Consider the following 24737-nt stretch of genomic DNA (forward strand, 5'->3'; position numbering starts at 1 on the left):
TGATACCGCGAGATGGGTCCAAGACTCTGGGCTGAGGTGCCTGTCTCCGCCTCAGTCCAGATTATCTTGCTTGGTCCAGGTCGGAAACAATCTTGAAGCATTGCAGCAGAGCCGCGCTTCACCAAACTCTAATGCCCCATGTCATTTACGTGACGTTTAAGTGGACTCGGCCGAGCGACATTCCATTCCAACAATTTAACAACACCTCATTGTGTATGTACTACCTCCAATGTCGGATATCATCAATATCTGGTGCACCACTTTCTCGATTCCGGTGGCAGGCCCCAAAATATCCGCAGGGCAGTCCGGTCGCTGGCGCGTCGGTCCGTCTTGACACCTAATATCCGCCCGTGTAGCCCTTCCGTTTCACAAAGAGATCGGTTGTTTAATGGCAATCGAGATCCAAATGGCATATGATCGAGATTCGGTGTACAACCTCGTCTCGGACAAGAAAAGGAGGGTGGTGTATGCACAGTGTCTTGACGCGCCAAGCCTTAAACGTCTTTGCATATTGAGTTGTCATCATGGCCTCGTGTTGATACACGTCCATGTGTAGTAATATTGCTGTGATGCTAACGCATCAAAAGACAGCGAGTTTCTGTGGGATATGCAGTCTAGCCCGTGTTGTCTAGTTTGACCCAGAACTACGGGACATGGTACATAGGCCTAATCGTTTTATATTTGAGTTATACCTGACTGCGAGGTTACCCTAGACCAGCCGTTGTGATAATCATTAAGCAATATTCAGCATATGACTTATTGAAAGCATATGTAACTATTTCTAGGTATTTACACCGCATAGATAAATCCTGTCTATAGAGGCTGATCTCATACTTTAATTCACTTAGTTGCTATCTAATATCCCGGCCTATCACATTAACCAGTACTTATATTCGGCTGAAAAGCTATTTCCATGCAAACCGCAAGACAGGTTTCTAGGGCCCAGAAATAACACCGCTACTGAAACACATAGATATCCAGTAGCTATATACCTAAATAGACGATACCAGGTCTTATTGTATATCAAATATACTTTAGTTTATTGGTGCAATTCCTTATGATAGTTAACTCGGTAGGGCTGAGAAAAACATCAAGTTTATTCTCGTCTTATTCCCTACGCAAATCACCATCCGATTCGCCACTCGTATCCATTGCCATGAAACTGTAACTCAACAACGAAGATGAAGAGCTTGTAAGCAGTGTTTGTTTTAACACGATAGGGAACTATACCGCCCGATCAGTCTCTCACCGCGTGTAGCGAGCCGACAGAAAGCTATATGCACAAACTTTGGCCTGATATATAATTTGAAAGCTCAGGACGTATATCGACAGCGCATCCCGATTCTGTTAAGTCATATTGGACTCGAGGCCGATATAGCCAGGAAATATCGATGTATGCCTTCTGTAAATACTAAAATTACGCCGGTGAGCTTTCTTCAGGGCACCAGGAGACATCATTGCTTATTCGGATGCTCAAACTCAAACCTCAATTAAATAAAGCAGCCAGAATATCCGCGTAGGGAAAAGCGATCTAGATAACCATCTGCCTGTGCACTGAATGCATTAGGTCAATAAATGTCACGCCAAATTCGAATCGAAACCTTCGATAATCGCTTAAAGGATGCATAAAGTTACAAATATTCTCAATGACGTTAAAATTTCACTGAGCTCAGCTGCTTATCTGGCTACCTATCTTGGTGTATCAACTACCCCCAACGGCTAAACCTGGACGAAATCGTTCTCTACATCGATCACCGTTTTCATTACTGATCCGTCCGTTATATGCCGTTCGCCAATCACACCCGCCGGAATGCCATGCAACAATAGTCTTCCCTGGAGATGGCATTTACCATCCTCCATCGTCGCCATCACCAACGGTCACAGCAACAGCACCGCTGTCGTCAGCTCCCCATCTGTCGTCAGCAGACTCTTCAGCCAGAGGGGCCTTGCATCGGACCTTGGTGTGGCCATACTCCTGGCAGTTAGAGCACTGGACCTTGCTCCCTATCTGGCAGTTAGTAGCACGAATTGACAACGCGAACCAAGAATGACTTACAATCTCTAGGAAGGGGGCACTCCTTGCTGTAGTGGCCTTGCTGCTCGCAGTTGCGGCAAGTCACAGTGGACATGTCTCGGGGCTGGTCACATTCTTTGGCCATGTGTCCCTCTTGACCACAGTTTCGGCAGGCACGGCCGCCGCCCTGAGGGCAGTCCTTGGCGAAGTGTCCGACTACAACAGTTAGAAGCCGACTGGGATATAAGAAAGATGAACTTACCTTCGCTGCACTTGCGGCATTCGACATTGGCGGGGTTAGGAGGCTCCTCGCAGTCAACGACCTTGTGGCCGGATTTGCTATCAAAATCAGCCACTGCCGGATACTAGATCAGTTACTGGAAATACTCACCCGCAGTTCTTGCAAGCATTCTTGTCGACGCGAGGCTCGGGACCTAATAAGTCAGCACTAAACCGGTCGATCCGGAGCCAAGTCTAACTTACAGTCTCGGACACGATGACCATCTGCGCCACAGTTGTAGCAAGAGATCTTAGGGCCGTCGGTGCGTTCCATCTTCTCCTGGGTGCAGAACTTGGAAATATGGCCAAGCTCCCTACAGTTGCTGCAAAGAGGGAGACCTCGGTCAACGATCTCGCCAGCATCGTCCAGGCGCTCGAGGAGCTCCTCGCGGGTCTTGGGCCAGCCCTCAATCTCCCGGGGTCGGTCGGCCTTTTCAACAAAGCGATACGACACAGTGTACTTCTTGTCGATGTTGCCCTGAAGGTCCATGTTGGTGAAGACTTGAACCAGGGTGCGCTCAGTGGGAATGAGCCAGAGGCCAATGTTATGGTCGATCAGGGCCTCCTGAAGCTGGCGGTAGGTGATTTCGCCTTCAATGCCCTTTACGTACTCGTTTACGGCTTCTTTGGCGTCGTCAACATCTTGCTCGGCAACTGCCTGCTGGATCTTCTTCCAGGCAACCTCAGGGTGCACATTGGCAATGTGGTCACGGTTGATCTTGCGAGGTTTCTCGCAGTGCTTTCGGAAGTGGCCTGGACATGTGAGCTTATGATTATAAATGCATTAACGAAACGAACCTTCTTCACCACAGTTCTCACAGACCATAGGTGGTGCTTCGGGGCAATCCTTGCGCATATGACCTTCCTTCTTGCAGTAGCGGCAGGCCATCTCCTGGGGGTTAGGGCACTCAGCGCGACGGTGACTGTACATGTTAGATGTCGTCTTCTATGATTGATCAATTTCTTACCCAATCTCACCGCAGCCGAAACACTTGTCGTCGCCGCCGGGTTGACCGTCCCCGAGGTCCTCGGCACCGTTAAACCCGTTGTTGCCAAAGCCAGCATCGTTGGGTGAATCGTAGCTAGGAAGGTCAATTGGGATGTTCGGAACCACCGAATTCCACAAAGGTAAGCACATACTTGTTGTGGCCATCGTCGCCATAGCCGTTGGCAGAGCCGCCGTGATCGTTACCCCAATCAGCCATGATGCTTTCGCTGGGATGAAGGTACTCGTGAGAAAGAAGTCAGACTGCTCATGCGTTAGAAAGATTAAAGGAGCCGCGAAAAAAAGTGACGAATCGATATAATACTGGGAAATGACAGGTAGTGAAAAGCGAAAGAGAAGGTAATGTAATTAAAGGAGGTTTATCTGGCCCAAGAGCAAGATTGCAAAGCAAAGATAACTTGCACAGGCTCAAGAATGGGAGGTACTCCAAACAGCAATACCAGCCCCAAAATGCTGAGATTCCGGTCGCGAAATGGGTAGAGGAAGGAACAGAGAGAAAGGAGTAAGTATGCCCGTACCTTGAGTTTTGAGGATCAGATCGGTCGAGCCAAGTGTTTGGTAATCAACGGGTGCTTGCAGTTGCTCGCACGATATGCGAAAACGAATGACAATAACTAATGAATAGAAAAGAAAGAGTAGCCCTTGCTTGGGTGTCTCTCAGAGGAAGCAATCAGCACACAATAGATCTGTGCTCGATGCAGAGGAGGTGCTGGGGAAAGAAAGTGTGTGGTTGAGGATGAGAGAAAGAAGAAGAAGAAGAAGGTGAGGGGTGGAGGTGGAAGGCAGAAATATGATAGACGGAAGAACAGTGAGTGAATCACTGTCGCCTGGAGTGATCGCACTTTCAAAACAAGGACGCGTTTGCTTTAGAAGAGCAGACGATTAAGGCAGGAAAAAGTGAAGGTCAGCCAGTGATGGTGCTGGCAGCTGGCAGTCACTTCATCGCAGTGCAGGCACCACCTGCAAGAGCAACTGCCTATTAAGCAAAGCACAGACTCTAAGAAGCAAACTACAGGCAACATATTGGCTTCAATTGACTAAAGAAGTCAAGTTGCATGCAGGCATACCGACATTCGATATATATAAGAAGCTGGTTGTACTGGCTTGGTTTGATTAACTTAAGCCCATATAGATGGGTATCCAATAAGCTTCCACTTTACAAATAGGTAACTAATTAAACCAATATCATATTTAGGTAACACTAAGATTTAATAAATACTTAAGTATAGCATTAGGTTATGAGAGGAGGAAAATCTTATTACATGCATTATATCCTAGAAATTTCAACATGCATATATACGACACATTAAACTGTAGAAAGAAAAAAGCAACTCTATTTAAGATGCACATTTATTAAATAAATATTATGCAAGGATATCTCAATAGACTATTAACTGAAGCAGTAAGTTATTATAAAGTTCTAGTGCAACGCCAGAACAAAGATCGTCACCAGCCAAACGGTAACGCTGATAAGTTCAATTACTCTAAACACAGTCAGCCAACCATAAAACGGCATCGACATTCACTACCTAGGCACCCCGGAAAAGTGCATCTCCACAAACGCACATGAAAGGCAAACCAGAAACCCAAGACCAGGATTGCGGTCCTGTCGGCGGACATTCCCGCTCACGAGACCACAAAGACCAGAAGCCAGAAGTGTCAAAAAGTTAACCTATCGCAATCGTGCATATTAGAGCCCAACGAGCAATCGTCCTTTGTCGGATTGGTCCGATGTCGCCGTTCATATCCGACCCGTGCAGACAGACCCGAGCCGTGGGTATGTCGCAACCCGTTCCCCCACTGTCGGTCAGATTACCAATGCCCGGTCATATGTCAGCCGAAACAAACGTGTTAGCATAGGACAGACAGAGAGAGAAAAGTAGAGACATGTAATTATAGCAAGGACCGGAAGAGCCGAGCCATACGGTTGACATGCAATATTTAGCCAATGCGAGATTGTGAATCTCTTGCATCTCCGGGGAGTGTAATCGCTAGCCAGGAGATACTAATTCTTAGAGGTTGCTTTGTTATCAACGTATCAGCAGCTGCACCGCATCTTGACTGTGACTGCAGTAGCCATGAGGAAATGCAATGCTACGGGTGTGCTCTGCGCCTCCGCAGTCGGAATAAGGGCCCTTGAAATTCATGGGACTGGAAAACCCCCGCCGTGGAAAAGCAAAAGGCGACCCCGCAATACTGATATCAGATGTAATACTGTCTACTTGATAGTCGCATCACACGGTACGATTACTGGTCCATCAGTAGGGATTGTATAGTGCAAAAGAAAACTCACACGGAGACGCCATTTGCATTTGACTAATTGGATTCGGTACATACCACCAACGACACCGAGTCAAAAGTCTGGGCCTAACGTTACCATCATGTCTTAAAAACGTCCAGTCCCTCTTTGTACAACCTTTTACTTTTCCACTCCCTAAACCCTCATTGATTTTCTTGTCTATTCTCCGCGATACTACACTACAATGGCGCCCGCGACCATCACGATCGATAACAGCGACGACTTTGTCATGCCTGTCACAAAGTCTGCCCAGACTACATCGCCACCCAAGCGAACGCTTCTGTTGGCACCTCCCTCTCTCGCTGCCAACTCGGACGCCCTGTCAACCGTCCTCGCAGACTATGATCGCTCCGTTACCGACCTCCAGATGCTTGACCGTCTATCCGTGGGATTGGTCACCCTGCCATCTTCCACCTACGACCTCGTCCTCATCCTTTCCGATGCGTCTTCCAAGTTGGACGAGTCCCTCACCTTGATGAACCGAACCGTTCTGGGCCCAGTTGCCGAATCTTTGAAGCCCAGCGGCCGTCTACAGTCTCAAAATGGAAACAGTTTGGAGGAGGCAAGTTTGTCAAAGGAGGCAGTCCTGGCTGGCCTTGTGTCGTCGCATGGCGGCTTTGAGAAGCCCGATTACGGCGACAATGATGGAGCTGTTACATTGAAGTTCGGTAAGAAGAAGGCCCAGCCCGCTCCTTTGGCAGATGGCTCTGTTCCTCTCAACCATAAGAGGAAGCCTGTGGAGGCCACTCCCAAGCCTATAGTTCCCGCCGGCGTCGGTTTCATTGATCTGGAAGACGACCTCGACGACGATGATCTCATTGACGAGGATACTCTCATGACTGAGGAGGATCTCGCCCGTCCCATCGATATCCGTGAGTTTTCCCTGCAATCTTGTGCCCAAGAAAAAATTGATTCTAACATCGCAATAGCTGCCGAATGTCTACCAAAGGCTGGTAAGCGTCGTCGTGCATGCAAGGACTGCACTTGCGGTCTTGCCGAACGTCTTGCCGCTGAAGACGCCGACAAGCGTGCCACAGCCGACAAGCAACTCGAGAGCATCAAGCTTGCAACTGATGACCTGGCCGAGATCGACTTTACAGTGCAGGGCAAGGTTGGCTCGTGTGGCAACTGCTCACTTGGCGACGCTTTCCGATGCGATGGTTGTCCTTATATCGGCCTTCCACCCTTCAAGCCAGGTGAAGAGGTCCGGTTGCTCAACAACGATGTGCAACTGTAAATTGGTTCACTTTCTTTTCCAGGGACGAAGGCGCAGCACTGCAGGCGTACACAAAAAATTTACTGGTTGGCTTGGTTGTTTCGGGGATATCGGACAGTATACAAAGGCTTCAACATCACAAAGCCAGGGAGCAAATGGGAGGGGTTACACGGAGCGCTCTTGATCTAGACACGGAGTTGTTGGCGTAGTATTGGACCAACTTAGATGACGATAAAGAATTGATTTTATTTCATGATTAACCAAAACAAACGCCAAAACTTCCCAAGCGTGAAATACCGGAACCACCCTATGCAAAAAATAAACAGAAACCTAAACGCCAATCAAGGATATACACTTGTGGCGAAGCGTTCTGGGCAACATCAAGACTAAGTTAAGTGCATGTCATATCCCGGTCGTATCTATTCAGCGTACTTGGTGACAAACTTCTCGCTACCGTCTTGGTTCTTTGGAAATCTCGCGCTTGTGCTGGTGCCCGGCGTTGTCACATGCAAGTCATCAAGTTCACTTTCATCGAAAGCGGCGGTCTCAAGATCGCCAGGCTGCGACTTTGCTCGGTGTCCAGTAGAGCGTCGGGAAAGATCGTGATCAGCGAGAACAGAGTACGCAGCACCCTTACGACGTTCGCGCCAGATCCAGTATCCCCAAGCAACGGCACCAATGACGACAATGACCAAAACAATCTCACCAGACTTGTAATAAGCTGCCCACTTGGCTTCATCCAGTTGCTTCTGATGTTCATCTTCAGCAGCATTCTGAGTGCTGTTCTTGGCACTGCCAACAGTGGTTTTGGGCCCCTTTTCGCCATCAATGCGGCTATCAGCCGGATCGCCACCAACACTGCTGATATCCACACCCATGAAACGGTCCAGCATATCTCGGCTTCGGCGCGGGAGGTCAAAGGGAACCATGTGCGATGAGTTGTAGACCAGGACGTAGGTCAGGTTTCGGGCCTCTTGCCAGAAACCAGCCGTCTCACCCTCAAAGTCCCAGTCGCGGCGAGGAGCCCAGTTGCCGGGTGTGACCTCGAAACCCTTTCCGCCGTTCCATTCCATCTTGTTAATCATGTTTTCGGTTCCGACGTGGTTGCAGATGAGATCTTCAGCTCCAGAAAAGAGCATGATAGGAACTTCTTTGAGAAGATTGGGCAGGAGCTCGACAGAGGGCTTCGAATTCTTTGCATTGAAGGCGCCCCCAACAGCACCATTGCACTCGGTCCACCCAACAGATTTCTTAATAGCATCGACGTGAAGAGCGCTGGTCACCTCGGGCTTCCTCAAGTAGGGAGTCAAGTGCACCAGATCCGGGGGCCAGTTCATACCACAGCTGGGGTAGGAGTCCTTGAGTCGTACGTCGTACATGTTAATACATGCGTCGTCGCCGTCACCCTTCTTGGTCAACTTGAGCATGTTGGAGAGGATAGCCTCGCACTCTCCATAATCCACATGACCAACGTCAGAAGCCATCATCTTTTCACAGCTGCGCAGATCGGCTTGGAGTTTCTTGTGGTTGTCAGAGTCCTTCTCGATGATGCCCTTCTCGATGCCGAATGTGATGTAAGCAGGGTACTGCTCTGCTGGAGAAATCCAGCCGTTGCCGATCAACAGTCCTTTCAGGTTCCATGCGGTTTTAGAGTCCTTCTTGTTCCGGTCGAGAATAGCCCTGGCGATGTAGGGGATGTGTTGTCCAGCATAGGACTCGCCTGCGATGTAGATCTAAATTATATTAGCAAGTTGCTATTCATACGGAGCCAAGCTCTGCTCACATCATCGCGGTCGTATTGGGGAAAGAGAGCAAACCACTTCTCGAGGAAGATGACGAATTGGTCAGCCATCTCCTTAAGTTCATGGATGTAACTGTTGGTATCGACGGAGCTGAAACCCGTACCGACGGGGTTATCGACAAAAAGAAGGTTGGCGAATTCGTTCCAAGAGCCATTGTTGTATACCAAATTGTCCTGATCCGTAAGTCGATAAGGACCGATTTCCATCATGGAACCATCTTCAGAACTGCAACCTGGTCCACCATTGATCCAAATAACGGTTCGCTGTTTATCGGCAATGTGCTGGTTTTCGAAATGCCAGAAGAACAAATTTCCATGCGATTCAGGGGTAACTTCAATATGGCTGCGATGCAAACAGACGCGTCAGCGGGTCAGAATTCAGGGAGGAAACGAACTGACTTACCCAGCATGCATATTGACCTTGGGCCCATCAGCGGGCAGGCCGGGAAGGTCGCGAACATAGTAATCGGCGGCAGCAGCTTTTGTTGAGGTTGCTGGATTCACGGCAGCGACCAGAGTTGGCGTAAGGGATAAGGAGAGTAGAACGACGCATCGTCTCGGGGACGGGATCATCGACATGAGAGCCATGATGTATAAGGTTGCGGACGAAAGACGCCGCGGGCGAAGTTGGGGCAGACAGAGGAAGCAAGTTATCCTGTTGCCTACCAAGGAATAAAGACAGAAAAGAATTTCAGGATTAAGAAATAAATGCCCTGCCTGGCGACGAAGACATGAGCAAGCAGAGTTGCGACTGGAATGGACAGTCTTGAAAGATAAAGGGACAGTCGCAGGAGAGATGAGGTGGCCTTGGGACCTACTTGGGACCCCGGGTTCTAGTGGGGGCCATGCTGTAGCTTCCACTGTAGTATTAGTGGCGGTAGAGCTTTGATGTTGGTCGCAGTTGCCCACCTATCCGGGCTTGGCGGTGCGCCCTGGTTGCGGTTCGCTGTTGTCCCTCCCGCTGCAAGGAGCTGGGCACAGTCTCAGGGGTCCGGATCCACTAACAGCAGCCTCCAATTTTGGGTTCCATGTTTCTCGGAGCTCTTGGACCCGGGCGAGCATTTGAGAAGGTTTCGCACCGAGTATCACGTATACGTACCTCAAACATGAGAATGCATATGTTATCGTTTCGCTGGTTGTTATTTAATACATGACTAAATAGTTGAGATGTGAGATATGAGTAAATGTTTGTCTTGGTTGTATTGAAGTTAATAGCGCTGTGCATGCGTATTGATGGTAATGTGGCGTTGTAGTTGCTAACTATTGGGTTCAACGTCAATAGAGCCATGAATCTGTGTGCACAACCCATCTATTGCTCACGGGCACTACCGAATAATTCAACGTTTATTTCCTGGTTTTTTATACAATTAGCTAATATTCTAGATATTGATCAACGTAAATAGGCATTTACTGTCGTATGCAAGCACATGTTCAACTTGCTCGCATTGCATATCTGCTGAAGCGCGACAAGATCCATAAGCCTCCATGCCTCCACTGACGATCACTATATTCCACGCTTCAAACTATCGAATTTTCAAAACCCTCTCTTCCTAGCCAATCAACGTCATCGACACTCTTCTGTAAAGCCTCACATAGACAACCCAAAGAGAACTTGGTCTCTCTCAATATCAAAGAAAGAAATCGATACTTTGATATTCACCACCAGAATCTGCCTAGTGCACTCACCGCATTGATACAAACTCAACGTTGCCCCTCATTGCAGAACAAAGAAAAATGGCAGCTCCTGGCAAGACTTTTATTGTCGAGCATCTCGACCCTGAACTAGGCCCCTGGTCAGAGCTTGAGTATCTCGCTATTGCTCGCGAGACGCAGGATACTCGAGGCTCTTTCATCCTCTCCAGTTTGCCTTCCACTTTCAAGGTCCCAGCAGACCTTGCCAGCAACCCCGCCTTCACTGCTGAGCAGCGTGGTGTTGAGGAGCTTTATGCTGCCAACAAGTCCAAGGTTTGCCTGCTCGATCCATCTGCCGCCAAGGACCTTTCTCCTGAGGATGGCGAGACCTTTGATGCCTTTTTGTTTGGCGGTATCCTCGGTATGTTCTAAACTCCGGGCTTGGAAAGAAATGGAGAGACATGTTGCTAATGTTTCATGCCCAATTGATAGGCGACGATCCTCCACGAGGTATGTGTTTCTTATAACACACTCACTTGCTGTCAACTAACCGAAAACTCTAGACCGTACTTCAGAACTCCGAAAGAAGGGCTTTGAGGGCCGCAGACTTGGTCCCAAGCAAATGACGACAGATACTGCTGTGCGAGTTACCCGTATCGTCGTTCAAGACAAGGGTTTGTTATGTTCATGCTTACCCCTGCAACCCACCAGCTCACCATTTATCAGTGCCTGTCGATCAGGTCCCCTACTTGGACTTTCCCGAGCTCAAGTTTAATGAACACGAGAGCACCGAGATGCCATTCCGCTACGTCAAGGGTGAAGATGGCAAGCCCATTATGCCTAAGGTTTGTGAACCCAAATAGCTGGACAGTATTCCCGATCATATGCTAACAGTCTGACCTCTGTAGGGCATGGTTGAGTTGATCCAGAAGGATTCTGACAAGGCAGTGAATGACCTTTTCTAAGTACAAAACATGGAAGTGAATATATCATCAAGTTAGAAGAAACTTGGCCATTGGTTGGTACACAAACCTTGCCCTGCCCATGTCAAACTCGTATGGAGTGTTGTATCACTCGAGTGAAGCCTCGCCGGTATTAAGTAAGCCCAGTGGTTTACCATCTGTACAATGAATAGTTGTTGTCCCCGTACAAGATATCGTGATGTTTCCAAGGGCCTAAGAACTCACCCTACAACAGAGCAAATATCGAGAATACGCACCTATATGCCCAATAACATAATATTAACAAAACAACTCCTCCCGTTTAAATATTTAATATTGATAAAGACATCTCTTATTACCGAAGTCTTATGAAATTTCAAGCATTTAACTATCTCAAGATCGTAGATGCTCTGAAGCATGATGAAATGCAAATAGACGGTCCGACATGCAACAAACGAGGGGTTTCTACCAAAGCAGCCAATCGATTGGCCTGTACACTAACACAGCAACAAGCCCAATCGCAAAGGACCTACCCTACTTCACGTTCTCATGATAGATCATGATTAGAGAAATCTCATGATGTTTTCATACCTTACAAAGTCTAGGTTATTGCTTGGCCGAAAGATTCCTCAATGGCAACGATGCTACTCCCAAAACACGCCGCGCCGCGCATCGGATCCTCTACGCATTCTCTTCTGCGGTTCCGATGAGTTTAGCTGTGCTTCTCTAAAAGCTGTCCATGAAGAGCACAGCAAAAACAAAGGATTGATAGAGTCTCTTGAGGTCATGGCCCTACCACCAAAACGTTCAGGAAGAGGATTTTCATCTCTAAAAGAAGGTAAATCAAAGATTTACAAAGCTTGACAACACAAGACTCATATAATACAGTACCTTGTAAGCTACTGGCAGAAGAGTTGGGGTTGAGAATACACCAGCAGGGAACGTTCAAAGGATGGGATGTAAGCATTGGACCCTGAACTGAGAAGCACATGATGTATCAGTTACTGAACCCTTCTAGCTGCCTGAGGGAACAAATCTCGTAATTGCTGTGTCGTTTGGGCTTTTCGTGCCACCAAGAATATTGGGATCAGCCAAATATGGTGGTCTTAATGTGCATCCTTCTCTACTCCCCGAGTAAGTCTTGTATACATGCTCTTTAAAGCGAGAGACTAACAATAATAGCCTCCGTGGACCTGCCCCAATCCACCACGCCATACTAAGGGGAGACAGCCATGTTGGTGTTTCACTACAAACACTTGACGACAAATCTTTTGATCACGGAACCGTGCTATATCAAACTCCGCACCCTGGAATAACAGCACCACCAGACTGCACAGTTCAAGAGCTCACAAATCTTCTCGCTCCAGTCGGAGCGCAGATGCTGGTGCAGGGTCTACGAGACGGTGTATACGTACCGCCACATCAAAACAAAGGATGGAAAGGAGAAGAGCTTGACCAAGGGCAGCTCGTTCATGCGCCAAAGATTAGCAAAGCCGATGGCCATATCAGGTGGTCCAGCTGGAAGGCCGATGATATCGTGCGAGCAATAAGAGTTCTGGGGTCGGTTTGGACGGAAGCCGTCAGTAGGAAAGGAGAGACGAAACGGCTGATTTTCCAAGATGCTGAGACTGTGAGCACTGGCGATGTTAAGACCAATGGTACCACAGTCCGCTTTCTAGGTCATGGGTCAGATTCATTCAGCGCTCTCGTATCGGATCAAGGTGACGGGAGCTATGCTATTAAGACTCCAGACGACAAGATGATCCGAGTAAAGAAGGTTAAAGTGGAGGGAAAGCCAGAGCGACCGGCCGACGTGGCACTGAAGCCCTATATCGAGGCATAAGAATACAATATCTACATTTTTACAGAAATATGTGGTTAAAGATCCGAGTGATGTGTCATGGTACCAAAAAGGCAACGGTAATCATGGCGTGATTCATCAAGTTCATATTTATCATATTTTTGTATGGGGAAATCACTCTTGGGGTATCATTCAAATCCATCTAAGCATACCAAGTCCTAGCACTTATGCGAGCCTTGTACGAATCCATTCTGCCCATTTGCACAGATCCTCCATGTGTTCCAGCACCTTGCCCAGGTCCGCTCGTGTAAGTTGCTTACCCTGTCTCTTGTCCTCCTCGACACGAGGAAGAACGTTTTCTTCAGCAACCTCAACAACTCCATCCTCGAGGATCTTCAGAATGATATTGGCAATCGAGTCCTTGAAGGGAAAGACAACCTGTAGATGAGGCATAGGATGAACCCATAATGTGACGTCGAATTTCAACTCTGAGGAAGAGGCAGTGTCATCAGAAACAGAAGCCGATTTCATAAAATCTGCCAGTTCGTCCCGAGTAGTGACATTAGACTTGGGTGGATGTACTGAGGCATCTCCTGGCTTAGGTAGTGGTTCGGCCTCCTTTGTCTCCGACCCAAAGCTGTTCTCAAGCAAAGTTGAAAGGAAAGCATACTGTCGAAGAAGTGGAAGCATATAGATAAGCTGTTGAGGATGAGAAAAGGGAATCTCAGTTACCCTGTGCGAGTACACTTGTTTGTAGATGTACAGCGTGTTGCGGTGAGGTTTGACAGCTGGGCTCTGATCTTTATCGTAGATACGGACGTCACGTTTACGAGAGATTGCACGAAGCTCGCTCGGATCCTGGTTGCTGCCTGGAGGGATGGGAAACAGTAGACTGTCAAAGGTTGGCAAGTATCCGTAAAGTTGCGGTGCCTTGATGTTGACAATGTTGTATAAATGCGACCAGTCGTTGTGAGACATGATGATTGGTGGGTCAAACGTAGCAGTGAACATAACTTGTGGTACCCTTGCTGTTGAGAGATCCGGCTGAAGAACTTCCATTCCTGCATTCTTGTTCTCTTCTGTGGATGGGAGCACGACGTTGTTGGGTTGTTGCCAATCCAAATTGGGTCGCTTGGGATCCATCGAGGGTTCTGCTTTTACAATGTCCTTGGAAATCCAGTCCTCGGAGACTCGCACAGGCATCACTTCGTCCACTATTGGAGCACATCCGATAAGGAGCGACCAAATTTGCTCCTGAGATGCAGTGAACGAAGCCATTTGCTCACTTGTTGGCTCGATGTGGCGGAGAACCTTCCAGTACTGCAATGCTAGTCCAACTCGGTCTTTTGAGTGCATGACGGGATAGCCGTGTCGTGTGCACATTGCTGCTGTGGATAAAGCACCGTTCGACTTGCTGCTCACTTCCGGCTCTTCGCGGAGCTTAGCCACATCCCATTGATGAAGCCTTTCCAGGCTCGCATATATACCCGTTATTGCTTCATGACAATCAAGCCCGGGGATGATACTGAGCTTATCCAGAACAGCTAAGCGCTCGAGGTTAACCGCGAATTCGTCGAGGGTTTTTGTCAATGGACTCTGGTTCGGAAGAAGTTGCAGGTCCTTTAGGAGAATTTCGCTTGCTCGGCTAACATGTTTCGTGACCGACGCAGCTGACTCTGGAAACGCAAGCGAAATGTTTTGGACAACATTGTTGTCCAAAATAATGTCTAGCTGAATAGCTGAACCTGCTATGACGAGAGTTCTTTGTTTTCGGCCATGAGGTGCTGTAGTGTCTTCTGAGAGACAGTCGAGTCCTATGCGCTGGGCCAGACGTTCCAGACCAGCCTCGCTTACGAGTCCCTTCTTTTTCTGTGCCGAGTTAGCAAAGCAAAGAAGCGTTCAGAATAGGAAGCGCATACATCCAAGGTTGCGATGATCGTCTCCAACCGCTTGAGCTTGTCGTCTTCGTTCACGAGAGATGGTAGCCCACTCAGATTGCCAACATCGACGTTATTCAGATTCACGTCAAGACCGCTTGTGATTCCAAGGGCGCCCATAGCCGCAGCCGTGGAAGGGCTATCGAAATTCAGGGGAACATTGGACATTTGCGCCATAAGTGATGATGTGGCAGGCGACTTCTTGAACTGCTGAGGCGAAGATCTCGGTCCCCGAGGAGAGAAAGCGACGTGAGCAGGGTTTGAGAAGGGAGTCGATACGGGAGGAGTCGCGGCGGTGAGTTGCGAGGGAGTGCGGCCTTGTTGTGAAGCGTGCTTCACAGCTGTTGGTGTCGCCATTGTGAAGATGCTGAGGCCCTCTTTGTGAGGGCTCGGATCGCGATGTGTTTGCTAGATGAATGACAGGAAGAGATTGATGAAGAAACTTCTGTCTGTAAGAGCAATTTATACTGGAAACTATCAGTGAAGCACTCGCGATGGAAAAAGTTGAAAGCTGAAGTGATTCAAGACTCGAAATTGGAGGTTGGAAAGTCAAACATGGAGAGCTGTACCTGTACAGCTCGGCCCCACCAAAGCCGACAGTGGAGGACCCACTGGTCCATCATCCATCTTAGGACCTTCTACAGGGCCTTAGCATTAGTAGAATTCAAAGATTTGGGCGGAGCCGTTCTTCAACATTGAATTTCCATCTCACAGCGATGGCTTCCTCTGGAAATCTCTCCCGTACTGTAGCTCGTGCTGCTGCTCAAGTCTCGGAGTCTTCCATTCGTACTTCTGCAACAAGATCCAGCAGACATGAGCTCCAAGAGCGTTCTCTGTATCTTTGGGTCTGGCCCGCACCCGTCAACTCTACAGAGAGGCGCTCAATTCTAACGGCACTTCAACAAAATGGCCCAGTCGAGTACTTTAAATGGTTACCAGTATGAGTATCTTGAGTTGTTGTGTATATATGGGACAAAATAGCTGACCAGATTGTGTTGTAGGGCCAGGGTTCCAGCAAAGTCTTGGGTTCCATCTTCATATCTTTGATGAAAGAAAGCCAAGATGCTGCCAAAGCTATTGCTTCCAGTCCAATCAGCATTACGGTTCCCAAGTCCAGCACAGAGACAACGTCTATTGTCAAGATAGACGGCCGTAAAGCAGAATTTCAGAAGCAAGACTCTTCAAAAGTAGGGAGTTCCGAATTTGTCGTCGAAATTTCCGAGACTCTCACATATAGACATGAACAGAGCGCCAAAAACTCACCTCTGACAAGACCATGGCCAGAGTTTGTTGTGAAGTCGCCAACACTTGCATCAAAAACTCTACAGCACTCTCTCCCTGACAGTATCGCGGCCGTTGGCTTGAGGCACTGGGATATAGACTTGGGAGTACAAGAAGTGGCAGACAACAAAAGATTTGAAAGAGAGCAGATGCGCAATTGGCTCCCAAGCAAGATCAAAGATATTCCTGCCAAAGGGAAAACAGAACTCGGTCAAAGGGGAACAACACCCATGGATGGTTCACTAGGGGCTTCGACACAGACTTTTCCCGGGACTTTCATTGGCAGCTTGATAGAAAATACGACAGAAGGGTCAACTGAGGTTTCCGCAAAAGAGACCACAGAGACTTCGACGGAGACCTCCGCAGAGATCCCGACAGAGGAGTCAGCAGCGTCGTCAACACAAGACTCCACAGAGGCTGCAACAGAAGGGTTGACGCAGAGTGTGGCAGAGAAGTCACCTGAGGATCTAACTGTCGGCAATCAATAGTCGCAGATTCTTCAGCAGCATCTAAACACTCAGAGAGGGAGCCACGTAATACCACTTATGAGAGCCAAAACTTTGAGATATCAACATCGGACCCATGGCTTAGGCGGCACTTGCGCAACACTTTACTAGTGTTCCCACCTTATTAACTCAGCCATGTTGAGAATCAAACACTTTTTCTGGAACACAGCGCAGATCATGGCCGTTTTGTTGCAGAACGCAGCGCAGAAACAAAATGGGAATAATCACACATGCTACACATCCTTCCTGTCCTGAATACACAATCAAGCACCTGGTGAAAAAAGCAAAGTTTACTAACAAAGATACTGTAGTTCATATGGAACAGACGAGGGTTTCCGAGCAGCTTCCGAGGAACCATTAGTCTTGGTGTTCTAGACTACTCGTCCTTCAAGTTCTCTGAATCATTCAATTCAATTGCCAAGATGGAAAGTGACGTTGGCATCGGAAAACGGGAGAGCTACGTGCACGCAGCAAAAACTTTGGTGCAAGGATCCCAAGTCTGGTTTGGTGTGGTTTCATCTGGACCGAAATGCAGGGTCATGATCTATAGAGGGACAAGACCCCCAAAACAAGAAATTTGGAGCGGCCCACAACTTGGCATGATGAGCCACGATTCGACCAAAGCCACATGACTCTACGTCACTCAAACTAGGTTCTGGAATCGGCATCTTGCGAAGAGGAAGCTATACCGCGAGTTAGCAAGGCTTGGCTCTGATCATGGCGGATTTCGGCACACACGACCGCTGGAACAGGGCTTGGTGATGACGTCTCACGTAACAGTCACATTCACAGCAACTTGCTGCAGTTGTGCTGTGTTGGTAAAGGTTCCTGGCATGGCATCATGACCCGAAACGAGGGTGTCCTCACCCAACCTGTATAGCTATAATATCTCGGTCTTCCTCCTCGCTTTATCTTGGAATTTTCGTATCAGGACAACCGATATACCCATTCAATTATTGATATTAAGCAAGTCTTGACTTGAGCGCAAGCTATTCCACTGCCAGCCATCACTACCACCTCTCCCACTCACACCACACCACATCAAAATGGGTTTCGGACGATTCATCCACTATGTTGGTGCCTTCTTTCTTTTGGCAGCAACAATAATGCTCGTCGTCGTGAGCATCACAGCTCCTGTGGTTGACCACATTGCCCTTCTCAAAGTCCGATCAGGAGGAAATGGCGTCAATTTTGGTACATTTGGTTATTGCGTTATGCGAAGCGCTGGCAGGTAAATACTTCACTATCCAGATAAGCAAGTTCGTCAACTAACAAACGCATAGTGATAGATGCTCAAGCGCTCACATTGGTTATGACCCTACCGATGCTCTCCAAGGCCTCGACCTGTCCGAAATTGGCGCCGGCACTGCAAAGGCCATGACCTATGTAATGGTTCTGCACCCCATCGGTGCTGGTCTTTGCTTCATTTCTTTCCTTCTGGCTCTCGGCGCTGGCATCTTTGGCTCGCTCATGTCAACTCTCGTTTCTATCGCCGCCTTCCTCGTTACCATCATTGCTTTGGCTTGTGACTTTGCTGGCTTCTCCATCATTCGACGACGAATCAACCGCGACACCGCTGCTACTGCTAGCTGGTCTGTCGGTATCTGGCTTGTTCTCGCCGCCGCTATTCTCTGCCTCATTGGCACGATTGCTGTCTTTATCACATGCTGCTCTGGCCGTCGCCGCAAGAACCGCGAGCAGAAGAAGATGGCCGCCTACAGCACCTCTCCCACTCGCTATTAAACAACACAACCCCCTCAGCAGTAACGCTGATTACGCTACCAAATATTTCCCTTTTCATCAGAAAGAGATGGACTAATTACAATGTTTGGAAATACCAATACCGAAGGTTTTCATTGATTGGAATATGAGATCACGAATTGTCTATTTAGACGGAGTCTTTATAGAGACGATACCAGCGTGGCACATGTCACATTGACGATTTATTTTTGTTATTTATTTATTTAAACTTAATACATATAACTACAACATTATTTCAATGTTACCTTCAGCGCGACAAGTGATATGTCTGGCATATGCTGGGTTTGTAGCTAATCAACCAGACGTGAGAGATTAATACCGTCCCACAAGGGAAGAAGAAACGTCTCAAGTCGAGAGCTCTTCAGTGCCATCTCGTTAAACTCCCGGACAGCCAAGATACTATCCAGCTGGTCCGCCGGAAGCCCATCATCACTGACTGCATTGTCAACTACAACCATGCCTCGACGCAGCACATTGTCTGAGACAATGAGGGCTCCTGGGCGAAGAAGTCTGTTGGTGCTGCCCGGCTTTGATAGTTCTAGAATTTGTTTCAAGTACCCAGGATACCCAGTCTTATCTGCGTCCATAAAGACAAGGTCGTAAGGCTCAGAGGGGTTGAGCTTGGGGATACTGATTAAGCACGTTAATATTGAAGCCATACAGTATTTTTTGAAGCAACTTACGTTTCAGCAGCAGGGCCAACAACGATGTCTATATTCTTGACGTTGTTCGCCTCAAAGACTTTCTTGGATAATTCGGCATACTCTGGCTCAAATTCTAACCCCGTAACAAGCCCATCAGGACCGACAGCATCAGCCCAGACAAGGGCGGAGAATCCAACGTAGACGCCGATTTCAAGAACTATTAGCATATTTTAGTTATCATTCTCTTGAAGACTGAGACAAACCGAGACATGTCTCTTTCAAACTTACCTCTTTTGGCACCAGTGGACTTGGCCAGAAATGTATGGTACTGTGATTGAAAGAGAGAGCTCATATAGTTAGAGTCGCTACGGTTGGCAGAGATGTTTGCATGATAATCGGTGAGATACTTGGGCAGCGCTGTTGAGTGTTGCTCTGCATAGTTGGACACCGTCTTTCCCAACTGGTGCGAGGTGTAAAGAGGAACGCAGTTGTCCTTCATACTGGAAGGGTATACAAGTGAGTATCTGATTGATAACGAGGGGAAATATGGCGACGAGTGCTTGTTTATATACACAAATGGACTGCTGCTGTCTGGGCTGCTGAGCAGTGCTTTTGTTCTGTGCGAGAATGATTGCTTTTTTGCACCCTATATTCCATGACGTTTTATTGCAGGACAACGCATAAGACAGTATTGGCTTTAAAACTGTAACACCACCGAGAAGTATTGTTGATTCCGCCATCTTCCCCTCTTGGGCCCGCCAATAGTGTGATGCCATACGTATGCATATTCGGCAACCCCTCGGACTTAAGATACATGCCTCCTCTAAGTAGAAGCCGGATGCAGTCAGATCGATCTTTGATGATTAGGTCGGCGATATTCACTGTGTATCCGATGCTTATTCCGAAGAACTTACTACTTTGTAGTGACCTTCTGTTGTTTCACAAGAGTAACGAATGAATGTACATATCAAGTAAAACTAAACGAGTGGACAATCAATTGAAGAACTGTATAGCTGTCTGCATACGCAACCCACGATAGTGAGAACGGCCATCCTCCAATGATCTTGTAACAAGAAAAGGACAAAAACAAGACAAACTAACATCCTCCTCCACATTGACCCACCATGTCTTGTCTCAGTACTCAACCCGACCCATGTCCCTCTAGGTCTAGGTTTGAAGCTCAAAGGAGCATAACACTGACAATGCCGACAACAATGGTGCCAGCAATGGAGATGGTGTTGAAGTTGGCACCGGACTTGGAAACGGTCAAGGGGACTCGGGGAGCCTCCTCAGAGCCCTTGCCCTCGGGCGAAATCTGCTCGGGGTTCACGGGAACAGGAGCAGGAACAGGAACTGGTTTGATCTCCTCAGGCTTGGGCCGAGGAGCGGGAATAGGACCAGGCTCGAGCTTGGGGTAATGGGGAGCTGGAGCTGGAGCAGGAGCTGGAGCTGGAGCAGGGGCAGGGGCAGGGCAGCCCTTGATCTTGTCGCAGATATCCTCCTTCTTGGGATAATAGGGCTGAGGAGCAGGAGCAGGAACAGGTTCGACCTTGGGATAATGAGGCTGAGGAGCAGGAGCAGGAGCAGGACAACCCTTGATCTTGTCGCAAATGTCCTCCTTCTTGGGCTCAACATAGACCTTGGGGTGTTCCTCCTTCTGGTACTTGACCCTGTCGCAGATAGTCTCCTCATGCTTGTGTTCTCCGTGACCCTTGGTGACCTTGCGGCAGATGTCCTCGTACTTGTGCTCTTTCTTGGGCTTCTCCTCCTTGTGGTGCTTGATTCTGTCACAGACAGTCTCTTCGTACTTGTGCTCTCCATGGCCCTTGGTAACCTTGCGGCAGATATCCTCGTACTTTTCTTCCTTCTTGGGCTCAACGTAGACCTTGTGGTGTTCTCCCTTGTGGTGCTTGACCCTGTCGCAGATAGTCTCCTCATGCTTGTGCTCGCCGTGACCCTTGGTGACCTTGCGGCAAATATCCTCGTACTTCTCCTCCTTCTTGGGCTGCTCCTTAGGCTTCTCGATCTTGGGAGCCTCAGGAGCCTTGGTCTCCTTGGGGACAATGACAGTCACACCCTTGTGCGTGTATGTCTTGGCACCTTGGTACTTGTCATCGGTCTTCTCAGGAGCATACTTGGTGGTCTTGGTCACCTCGCTCTCGCCCTCGTGGCTCTTGCAGTGCCAGCAGCCGGGCTGGGCCCAGTTATCACCACACTTGTTGCAAGGCTTACGATCACACCTGTCACCATAGCACCCGGGCTTGACCTCGGGCTCATGGATCTTGGTGTAGGTATGATGCTTCGTGATAGGCTTGTGCACGTAGTCATACTTCTTGCCATCAACAATGATGGGTTTCTTGTAATCGTAGACATCATAGTGATCGCCATGGTGTTTGTGATGTCCTGTGATAGTGGGCTTGTAGTGATCATAAGTCTTGTGGGATTTGAGATCAGAGTTGTAGTCGTGATACTTGTTCTTGTCGTGTTCGTACTCCTTCTCCTTTTCCTTGACCTCGGATTTCTCTTTCTCCGCACGCAACTTCTCCTTCAGGAGCTTGAGCTTCTCGTAGTCCAACTCCGACTGCTTCTTCTCTTCCTCCTTTTCATCGTCCCAATCATCATCAAGGGATTCGACGGACTGCGGGTCCTCCTTTGCCTTGTAAACATCGTTTGACTTGTGCTCATAGTCGTGACCATGCTTGGCAACATCGGTCTCGGCCTCGCTCTGCCAGGAGAAGCGGTTGGCCTGGGCAAGACCGTTGACAATGGCCATAACGGCCAAGACGTTGCGCTTCATGATGAATACCAATGTAAGACAATGTAAGATAAAGAAAAGGTTGTGTACAAAACGATTGACTTGATGCAGATGAAGAACTATGTCTGAACTATGTTGCAAGTCAGAAGAAGCTGGAAAGAAAGTCTTAGGACAGATAAACATCTGGACAAGGGAGCTGATTTATACTTGCAGCTTTCCATTGCTTGATGACTGATGGATAAGAATCCATTACGCTACTCGTCCACATGCAAATGCTGCCCTCAGTTGAAGCGATAGGGGACGCCGATTGCCTCAGAGACCTGACGCCAGCTCACCACAAATACCTTTGTATTATGACATCGCATGATGAAGCGATTCGATAATGAGACGATGGCATAGTAAGGCTTTAGAGGCGGCCTCTCTTGTTCTTCGTGAGGACATTATGCACATCACCACCGGACAAAACGCCCGACAAGGTTTGCCAGCGCCCATGACAACGGTGCGGGGAGGTCAGGTATTCGTAGGATATGAGAGTGGCTCACGCAAGAATGACAGTGTTGAGGAGACGCTGGTACCCAAAATCCAATTGTTGTTTCGATGCTACCGCTGAAAGACCGAGTATTACGTCCGCCAGCTGCGTGACCCATAATACTCGCTATTAACTTGCACAATCTCGACCCCTTCTTTTATTTTGCAGTGCCTCCCATTCTCTTTTATGCCGAAGATTGCCGTATCCTAACGCCCCTGATATCAGCGGAACGAGTCAGGCCCGCGGTAGTTATTCCGTCTCTGCTCCTCCGTCGTAGCTTATTCCTCCGGAATTCCTGAGAATAGACCGAAACGCATTCGGTGGCTCTGCGGAAAGTCAGTAATAAGCTCCATATGAAAGTATATGGTTGCGTAATAGAGGAGAAGCGCTTTAAATTCAAAGCGGGACCCAATAGAAACGTAGGGGAGTGGTAACGCACAAAAGGTAGCTTAGGGATGACGACTCCCAAGACAGCCAGTAAGTTAATGGTAAAGTACGTCAAGTCGTAATGTGTGTAGTGGGTGCTGACAAGGAAAAGGGCGATTGGGACACTGAGAAGGAACTTCTTGGTTGGTGTGTATTGCGCCCCGTTATCAATTTGCTCCCACATGTTGAGGTTGTCGAAAGCACCACTGTTGAAATCGAAAGGAACACCGCGGACATGGTGGAACATGATGTAGGAACCGAACATGTAGGACATGTTGGTAAGGGTCCATGAAGTCTCCTGTGAGACACCAGGGATCGCGTCGAAGATAATCTTGGCAGAGAGAATCAGGACAAGATGGATGGTCCAAGCACCTATGATGGGCAGTCCGGGTCAGCATGCGATCGTTTGGAATTTGGTTGGTGCAATTTGCACTGCGATAAGAGGAGTGATGTACCTTTGGCATTTGTCCAGTTGGCGTTGAGATTAGGCAGAGAAGCCTGATCACTGATTTGCTCGAGAGTCTCCGGAGGCTCGTGGTAGACCTGGAGGATACTGCTAGATCTCCTCCTTCGAGCTCCAGCAGCTCCTTCTCCTCCTGTGTTTCGCTCGGGCATGTTGAGATAGATGCTTCCCCGGCGCGGAGGTTTGTTCGCCGCGTCGTAGGAGACGGTGCGCTGAAGTAGAATTGGGGAAGACAGCTTGGCGGTATTGACGGGGTGAGGGAGAAAAAAAAAGCGACAGTCGAGCGGATAGAAGGGAACGACGGACGGATTCACGGCTGAGGCCAACGGACGCTCAGGATTCGAGCGTTACCGGTGGAGGATAGATAGTATTTCTCGTTGAATTGGGGCTGAAAGCAAAGAGTTGTAGTTGGAGGATTCCCCCTAATGATGTCACGGGATGGCGTCCGGGGGCGAATGGAAGGGCAAAGAGAGCGGCTTTGTATGTTTGATGCTGTATAATGAGAACAGAAGATGGTCAGTCAGACGTGATAACAGCGCAAGGCAGTATGAAGAAGCGGTTAGTCTAATGAAGATGTAGCTGGAAGGTATCAAAAAGGGAATGGAAGGACTGTATCCGTATCCGTACGAGATGAGAGGGGATGGGAAGCCGAACCGGAATATTCAATGTCCCTCGTGAGATGGTGAAGGAGCCACTCTCATGAGAAAGGAGCCGACAGAAGGATTGAACAGCCAATCGACAGAAAGGGACACGCAATGCAACCTGGACAAGCAACGGGGATTAGGCGGAACAAGTGGAGCCTACTGCTGAAATTAGCGACTGTAGCGGGTGAGCTTGCAGCGGTAGTTTACTGGAAGCATGGTTAGTCCGGGGATTTATTCAGGGGACCTTCAAGGGATAGATTGGAAGTCAGGTACTGTGTAGGGTACTTTGTTCAGGGGCATTTGACTTTGCCCGTCCATCCGTAGGCTCCATATTATTAGGGGACCTAGACTAACCTGACCTTTACGGTACCAACTATAGAAACCTGTGTCTCGTGATGTTTGAAAGTGAAGCCAGAGCTTGATCTGAGCAGGGATTCACGTGTGGTATTGAGATCCAGAGATGGTAGAAGACGCCGAGAATCGGCCAAAACGAGGCTAGTAATAGTCAGGGTCTTGCATGCAATATAGGACGGGCGACGCCAAGGACATCCAGAACAATCTCGACGTTTTGCTTTGGCTACACGTGATGGCCTGTTGGAACGGAAAGCAAACGTTATATCGCAAGGTAGGTGTTGAATCTATGGTTTTGTCTTGGTTTGAGTCAAGTAATAACAACCAATACCAAAACTATCAATCGTGTCTTGTTTTAAAATGATTGCTGTGATTGGACAAACAATAGGAAGCGAGATCTATAAAAAAAAGATTGAGCCGGGATGTCACAACGAGATTGCTGTCCCGATAT

The 24737-nt window shown here is 48.4% G+C and overlaps 11 protein-coding genes across 11 annotated transcripts; 5 read left to right on the forward strand and 6 right to left on the reverse strand.

Annotated features, from left to right (window-relative positions):
- Window positions 1–1846: 1846 nt before the first annotated feature.
- On the reverse strand, window positions 1847–3498 carry FGSG_10143 (uncharacterized protein; the record flags this gene model as incomplete). Its single annotated transcript, XM_011320780.1, has 8 exons — window positions 1847–2004; window positions 2057–2230; window positions 2277–2353; window positions 2406–2448; window positions 2498–3046; window positions 3092–3216; window positions 3262–3375; window positions 3434–3498. The coding sequence occupies 8 exons, from the start codon at window positions 3496–3498 to the stop codon at window positions 1847–1849; spliced, it is 1305 nt and encodes a 434-aa protein (XP_011319082.1).
- Window positions 3499–5679: 2181 nt separating this feature from the next.
- Window positions 5680–7997, forward strand: FGSG_10144 (uncharacterized protein). Its single transcript, XM_011320781.1, has 2 exons — window positions 5680–6470; window positions 6528–7997. The coding sequence occupies exons 1-2, from the start codon at window positions 5783–5785 to the stop codon at window positions 6833–6835; spliced, it is 996 nt and encodes a 331-aa protein (XP_011319083.1). The 5' UTR covers window positions 5680–5782; the 3' UTR covers window positions 6836–7997.
- Window positions 7071–9203, reverse strand: FGSG_10145 (uncharacterized protein; the record flags this gene model as incomplete). The annotated part of the gene is made up of 3 exons (XM_011320782.1): window positions 7071–8534; window positions 8579–8958; window positions 9019–9203. The coding sequence occupies 3 exons, from the start codon at window positions 9201–9203 to the stop codon at window positions 7234–7236; spliced, it is 1866 nt and encodes a 621-aa protein (XP_011319084.1). The 3' UTR covers window positions 7071–7233.
- A 1146-nt stretch (window positions 9204–10349) lies between these two features.
- Window positions 10350–11212, forward strand: FGSG_10146 (uncharacterized protein; the record flags this gene model as incomplete). Its single annotated transcript, XM_011320783.1, has 4 exons — window positions 10350–10668; window positions 10811–10921; window positions 10959–11092; window positions 11156–11212. 4 exons carry the CDS (start codon window positions 10350–10352, stop codon window positions 11210–11212), a joined length of 621 nt encoding a protein of 206 aa, XP_011319085.1.
- Window positions 11213–11767: 555 nt separating this feature from the next.
- On the forward strand, window positions 11768–13031 carry FGSG_10147 (uncharacterized protein; the record flags this gene model as incomplete). The annotated part of the gene is made up of 4 exons (XM_011320784.1): window positions 11768–12026; window positions 12077–12147; window positions 12207–12322; window positions 12371–13031. The coding sequence occupies 4 exons, from the start codon at window positions 11768–11770 to the stop codon at window positions 13029–13031; spliced, it is 1107 nt and encodes a 368-aa protein (XP_011319086.1).
- Window positions 13032–13214: 183 nt separating this feature from the next.
- On the reverse strand, window positions 13215–15283 carry FGSG_10148 (uncharacterized protein; the record flags this gene model as incomplete). Its single annotated transcript, XM_011320785.1, has 2 exons — window positions 13215–14858; window positions 14909–15283. The coding sequence occupies 2 exons, from the start codon at window positions 15281–15283 to the stop codon at window positions 13215–13217; spliced, it is 2019 nt and encodes a 672-aa protein (XP_011319087.1).
- A 359-nt stretch (window positions 15284–15642) lies between these two features.
- FGSG_10149 (uncharacterized protein) lies at window positions 15643–16695 on the forward strand (the record flags this gene model as incomplete). Its single annotated transcript, XM_011320786.1, has 2 exons — window positions 15643–15864; window positions 15928–16695. 2 exons carry the CDS (start codon window positions 15643–15645, stop codon window positions 16693–16695), a joined length of 990 nt encoding a protein of 329 aa, XP_011319088.1.
- A 952-nt stretch (window positions 16696–17647) lies between these two features.
- Window positions 17648–18722, forward strand: FGSG_10150 (uncharacterized protein). The gene is made up of 2 exons (XM_011320787.1): window positions 17648–17944; window positions 17997–18722. The coding sequence occupies exons 1-2, from the start codon at window positions 17760–17762 to the stop codon at window positions 18454–18456; spliced, it is 645 nt and encodes a 214-aa protein (XP_011319089.1). The 5' UTR covers window positions 17648–17759; the 3' UTR covers window positions 18457–18722.
- FGSG_13708 (uncharacterized protein) lies at window positions 18057–19779 on the reverse strand. Its single transcript, XM_011320788.1, has 3 exons — window positions 19407–19779; window positions 19158–19335; window positions 18057–19104 (listed from the first exon to the last, which is right to left on the reverse strand). Exons 1-3 carry the CDS (start codon window positions 19615–19617, stop codon window positions 18765–18767), a joined length of 729 nt encoding a protein of 242 aa, XP_011319090.1. The 5' UTR covers window positions 19618–19779; the 3' UTR covers window positions 18057–18764.
- Window positions 19780–20298: 519 nt separating this feature from the next.
- FGSG_13709 (uncharacterized protein) lies at window positions 20299–21915 on the reverse strand (the record flags this gene model as incomplete). Its single annotated transcript, XM_011320789.1, has 1 exon — window positions 20299–21915. One exon carries the CDS (start codon window positions 21913–21915, stop codon window positions 20299–20301), a length of 1617 nt encoding a protein of 538 aa, XP_011319091.1.
- A 191-nt stretch (window positions 21916–22106) lies between these two features.
- FGSG_10152 (uncharacterized protein) lies at window positions 22107–23887 on the reverse strand. The gene is made up of 3 exons (XM_011320790.1): window positions 23284–23887; window positions 22842–23200; window positions 22107–22728 (listed from the first exon to the last, which is right to left on the reverse strand). The coding sequence occupies exons 1-3, from the start codon at window positions 23441–23443 to the stop codon at window positions 22681–22683; spliced, it is 567 nt and encodes a 188-aa protein (XP_011319092.1). The 5' UTR covers window positions 23444–23887; the 3' UTR covers window positions 22107–22680.
- Window positions 23888–24737: the final 850 nt, after the last annotated feature.

Source organism: Fusarium graminearum, chromosome 1 (genome assembly GCF_000240135.3).
Source record: "Fusarium graminearum PH-1 chromosome 1, whole genome shotgun sequence".
Classification (NCBI taxonomy): domain Eukaryota; kingdom Fungi; phylum Ascomycota; class Sordariomycetes; order Hypocreales; family Nectriaceae; genus Fusarium; species Fusarium graminearum.